Genomic DNA, 5902 nt, shown 5'->3' on the forward strand with positions numbered 1-5902 from the left:
TGAGAAAGGACGAATTTATCATCCTCGTTTGAGGAGTCAAAACATGTCTCATCTAAAAAATTAGAGAAAATTGACCTGCTCATGCATAATGAAAATAGTAATCAAGATAAGAACAGTGGTTATCGAACTTTAACATACAAATAAAACCCAATCTAAATACAAATAAAACCCAATCTAAAAGTTCAAGTAATAACTAAAAAGCTAAGCTAGCATAATTTTTAAAAAAACTTATGGCTTAAAAATTGGAAAGTATTGGAGGCTAAGATTGTTTTTCCCTTTATTTTAATGGAATTGAAATTCACTCAATAAAGTAACTTATTTAGTTTGAAATTTGGCATCCCACCACTTTTTAAAGTTCGAATATAAGACTATCTCAAATTCATAGGGTGCATGATAGAAAATGATTTTATACATTACTAGAATTTGTTTCTACTTTGTAACTTATATGAACTCTTCGTTCTACTTATCTATAGTAAAAATGTAGCACATAAATATTTCCGACATCTTGCTAATAATAATATATAAATATATTTTGCATAAAACAAATTAGCTTAATTGATATATGCCTAAATTACTATCATTAAAATGGAATTCAATTCCAATAATCCAAACAGGCGTAATATGTATTTAGCAACTTGCTAAATCTGAGTTGAGAGAGCTATTTTTAGGAATCTAGTGGAAATGCTCTTAGTGACAAGTTCTAGGACAACTGGTCGATTTTACTCCAGTGAAAAATGTGAACCAACGGCCAGATACAATAGTAGTTGGAAGATGACGGAGAGGCCAAACTTCACTAAAAACACTTCCCATTCACAACCTGACATCATGTAATCTACAGTGTACATCAATATGCTTTATATAGGATGTCCCCCAAGAGACTACATCAATGTAACAAAGAGGAAAAGGAGTCGCAATTCAAGACACCGGTTAGCAGGGACTAACGATCCCAACCTGATGGTCGTTTTCTCTCCCTGGGCCGATCCCGTGAACTGCAAAAACTTCGACTCAGAAAACAGGATATAGAACAATGACAGAAAAATAAATGGATGACACACCGGGCACGCACAAGATGCCAAGTTACCCCTACCTTTTGGGATTTGGGTTCCCATTTTCATTGTTATTTCCAGCAGCAGGGCGGGATGCAGGGACGGAGGGGGCAGCCTGTGCTGGCCAGGATGCAGTTACGAAAGTGGGGGCAGGCTGTGCAGGCCGTGTGTCTCCTCCAATGGTGCCCCCAGACACAAAGCCACGTAGTGCTGGTCTTACCAAGGAAGGTGCACTGCTGCTTGGCGTGTTTGAAGATCCAGACACAAAGCTGCTCTTAAATTGTTGCATCACCCCTGTCTTCAACGAATTTATAGCAGCAGATCTTGGAGCAGGCACCTGTGAACCAGATTCGGCATTGTAACCTATGCCGAGGCCAAAATCAACTCCACGCACACCACGACCGCGCCCAGCACCACCACCGACGCCACCTTTTCCTTTGCCACCTTTCTTCCCACCTGATCATCGTAATGATTTGTTAGTAAATAAATGACTAGGACAGATCACCAGGTTCCTGCTCTGTAAATAAGTAAGCAGACCTACCTTTCCTGGAGTCCCGTTTTGCTCTGAATCTTACATCCTGCAATCACAAAAGTTTCAGAAGAAAATGGGATTATTTTAATTGCAAAAGATCCTGTTTGCACAACATTGTATTTAACTAGAATTACATGCAAGTCCAGAGCTTACTATGTGAAGCAACACTAAAAGAAAATTCATCAATATGCTAACTTACCTTCATAGCCAGATCCATGAGTTCATTGGGTACATCCTGGCCAGCAGCAATCAAACTTTGAACCAGTTCACCGGCAAAGCGTGCCTCCTTCTGAGTAATCAGAGTGTATGCAGTGCCATCTTTGTCACCAGCACGACCAGTTCTTCCAATTCGGTGAATATGCATATCCATCTCTTTTGCGATATCAAAGTTGACAACTGTTTTAATCGATTTGATGTCAAGACCTCGTGCGGCAACATCAGTTGCAACCAGAACATGGTAGGTCCCAGATTTGAACTTCTGCAGGGTCTCCATACGAGAAGCTTGATCCTTGTCACCATGAAGTGCTGCAATCCTGAATCCTCTCTGATTCAACTCTCTCTCTATCTCATCCACTCTAGCCTTCTTAGAAGCGAATACAAGAACATCTCCATCATCAATCATTCCAGGTAATTTCTCCAAAAGCCAAGGCATTTTCTCAGCATCAGAAGGGATTACATTAACAACTTGTTTAATGTCTTCATTAGCACCACCAACTTGACCAACTGTAACTCTAATAGGATCAGTCAATATTTCTCTTGCCAAACGCTCTACTTTGTATGGCATTGTGGCAGAAAAAAGTAATGTTTGTCGACCTGGTCTAATTTGACCAACAATGGATCGTATTTGTGGCTCAAATCCAAGATCGAACATTCGATCAGCTTCATCAAGGACCAGATAAGTTGCTCTAAACATCTTCAATGCCTTCATCTTCAGCAAGTCTATTAATCTCCCTGGGGTTGCAATGACTACTTCACAACCTGCTTTCAGTTCTTTAAACTGGTCAAACTTGGAAACACCACCATATACAGCAGCAACTCGAAGGTTGTACGGCTTTGCAAACTTCTTAGCTTCGAGATATATCTGATGTGCCAATTCTCTTGTTGGAGCACAAATGACTCCTATTGGACCTTCTTCTTTCTCAAGCTCAGGCTGATCCATAATATGAACAATCATAGGGAGCACAAAAGCTGCAGTTTTGCCAGAACCAGTCTTTGCAATACCAATGATATCTCTGCCTGAAAGTACAATAGGTAAAGCCTGGCACTGAATCGTAGTTGGTTTTTGATAGGCTTGCTTGGCAATAGCATTCATCAGCGGTACAGGAAACCCACAATCCTCAAAGTTTTTTATTGGCCTTGGCACATCAAAACCAGAAACCCGAATTGCCAAACTTTTCATATAATCTGCTACCTCTTGGTCACTCATACCTATAAGAAAAAAGGTTTCAATACATCATAACTCGGGTTATAGAGAAAGATTTCAACACAAGTGGGTGCTAGGCTAATGTGCTCAGACTGATGATAGCCTAGATGCTTGGTGGCATAGAGAAAGTTTCCAAGTCCATGATCGGGTCCAAAGTGGATTCCATTCCCTAGTTATCCTTGGTGCTTGGACTTTGTGAAAGCATCGGAACTTGTGTGTGCTTGAAGGTGCTGTGCCTAATTTGGCGAGGGCCCTGCTCCTTGCTGAAGAAGAGGCTTTTTTGTAGTCATTGGTCGGGGCTCGAGGGATTTCCCTCTTGTCAGCCCTACAACCTGATAGATAGGTTGGCTTTCATCGGTCGTTGTCCGTTTAGTGCTCAGGCACAAATGTAACTCTAGTCTAGCTAGTGTGGGTGTGGAGTGGGTTGTACTCGGAGGTTCCAACCCCCCCCCCCTCTTTTCTATCTTCTTTTAATATAAAGATACGCAGCTCTCCTGCATGTTCGAGAAAAAAATAAATTTATTACAAAAACACATTCAGTGATTCATCTAATGATATTAATTATGTACCATAAATATTAATATTTTCTTTACATATTTGGTCAAAGTTGAAAATCTTTGACTCCTCGGGAAGTGAGAATGACACACTTTGTGGGACGGTTGGAGTAGTGCAACGTCTTGCAGATCTACATGACCCAATGCTGGAGAAAATGACTAGTAACCCATCTACTTTAATCTAGTTTTGAGATAAATGTCATAATTTTATGGTTGATAAGAACATCTACCATTTCTTCAATTAGAGGCATTATATACTTGGACCACTAGTAAGTAGGTGGAGGTCTGCTGTCAAAGTCAGTACAACCACCAACATAGCACCCACTACCTCTGTTCAAAATAAAAGACATTTTGGCTTTTTTAGATACATTGCTTTAACTATGTATGTAGACATAATGTATATCTAAGTGCCTAGCAAAATCTATGCATCTAAAAAACCAAAGCATCTGATCTAATAATTTGGAATGAAGGGAGTAGTTCTTAAGAAACATAATGCATTGCATCATGGTGTCCAGCAAAATAATTGCACAAATACTGAAGAATACTTCACATACAAGTATACAACACAGTTACAATCAGGTGTTATGGGGCCTTCGATTCTTAAGTGAACCACCGCCCAAGTGATTTGAGACATTTGAGATTTTGGTTGTAAGAGTCATACAAAAGAGAATATGAAACAATGTCATATACATAAGCATCAGAAGCAAAAAAGAAGTAATAGCCTAGATAGTGAGATTTTTTCCATATAAAAAGGACTATATATATCTAGTCTCTAGCACCAAATTAGAAGAACACAATTAAAATGAGAGTAAACTTGGAACAGCATGGGTTCACTGCCATGTCAACACAACAGAAGTTCAGATTGCACCACGGAACAGAGCATCCAATCCAACTCATGCTATGTTCATTACATAATTTACTAAGCTAAGTATGAAGTAAAAGAAGTGGCTGCATATCTTCCGCAAGGTAGAATTAAAGCATCTCAACCGTGTAAGCTACAAGGAACACCCCAACACTACATGTACAGAAATAGATAGTAGAACCATAGGTTTAGAACAATAATGCTAGGTGCCAAGTGCTTCACCTGAAATCGACGGCTTCTCCTCGTAGAAATCTTTGGTGAAGGTGTCATACTCGATGGTCGAGTGATCGAGTGCAGGTATGGGCTCTATTGTCTTCTTGTCGACGACTATAGGATTGTCATCGGAGTCGTACTCCATCATGCCGGCGTCGACGGCCTTGGCAGCGGCGTAGACCTCCTCGTCGGAGTCATAACCAGCGCGCATGGCGTCGGCGGCCAGCGTGAGCCCGGCATCCTTCTTGGCCCGCAGAAAGCTCTCAACGGGGTCATCTTCATCGTCGCCGGAGTCCGCGCGGCGAAGCGCCTCGGCCTTGGGCGGCGGGGGCGGCGCGCGGATCTCCTCCTGGATCTCCGCCATGAAGGCGTCGAGCGGGTCGATCTCCTCGTCATGCTCCGCCTTTCCATCCACCGCGGTGCCGGCTGGGGCATCTGACGGAGCGTCGTCGGAGAAGGCGATGTCGTCGAGGTCCGGGTCATCGGTCGGACGGTAGAGCCGCTGCACGGGCTGAGAGCGCTCGAAGTTGTAGGAGGTTGGCCGCGGGATGCTGAAACCCTCAAGCTTCGGCCGCTTCGACATGGCAGCGATGGGCGGAGCCGGAGGCAGGGCCGGGGCGAGCTAGGGTTTGCGGGGCCGGGTGTGACGGAGGAAGACGCCTAGAATTGGCGCCGCCTCCTCGGCTTGCTAGGTGGCGGTCTCGCGGACTCGTCGTTCCGGATGGCCTGGGCCGTGTAGGGCTGTGGGCTGAATGAATGTAGCCGTGGTCGTCACGGTGTGCACCGTCTACCAAGTGCTTGGTGTACTTGATCCCAAACATAAATGCTCAACCGGTTTTACCCAATATAAAAAATAGATATATAATATTTTTTACTCAAACATAAATGCTCAACCGGTTTTACCCAATATAAAAAAAGATATATAATGATTTTTTATCTATGATATACTAATAGGTAAAAAAATTATATATGGGTACATATATGAATAGATAGGGGTTAAAACGATCGGAAAACACTAAAATTGTTACCGTTTTTATATTTTTTATCGGAAACGAAATCAGAAACGGAAAATTCGGAAACTGAAACGATATTGGTATTTCGGAAACATCGGAATCAAAAGTTCGGTACTAAAAATACATCGGTACCGGTCGGAACCTTAAATACAATCGATAACCCTATCAATATGAAAATATCTCAATATAATAAGTTCACAATACAACAAAGTTTACAACTATCACAAAGACCACAAGTTCACAATTAACAATATAACAA

At 42.0% G+C, this 5902-nt stretch overlaps 1 protein-coding gene across 1 annotated transcript; it reads right to left on the reverse strand.

Annotated features, from left to right (window-relative positions):
- Nucleotides 1-789: 789 nt before the first annotated feature.
- LOC100281205 (pre-mRNA-processing ATP-dependent RNA helicase prp-5) lies at nt 790-5312 on the reverse strand. The gene is given in 5 exon segments (NM_001154124.1): nt 790-989; nt 1088-1502; nt 1588-1624; nt 1778-3006; nt 4640-5312. Coding segments are annotated over 5 exon segments (2307 nt in total). The 5' UTR covers nt 5214-5312; the 3' UTR covers nt 790-937.
- Nucleotides 5313-5902: the final 590 nt, after the last annotated feature.

Source organism: Zea mays, chromosome 9, assembly GCF_902167145.1.
Source record: "Zea mays cultivar B73 chromosome 9, Zm-B73-REFERENCE-NAM-5.0, whole genome shotgun sequence".
Taxonomy (NCBI): Eukaryota; Viridiplantae; Streptophyta; class Magnoliopsida; order Poales; family Poaceae; genus Zea; species Zea mays.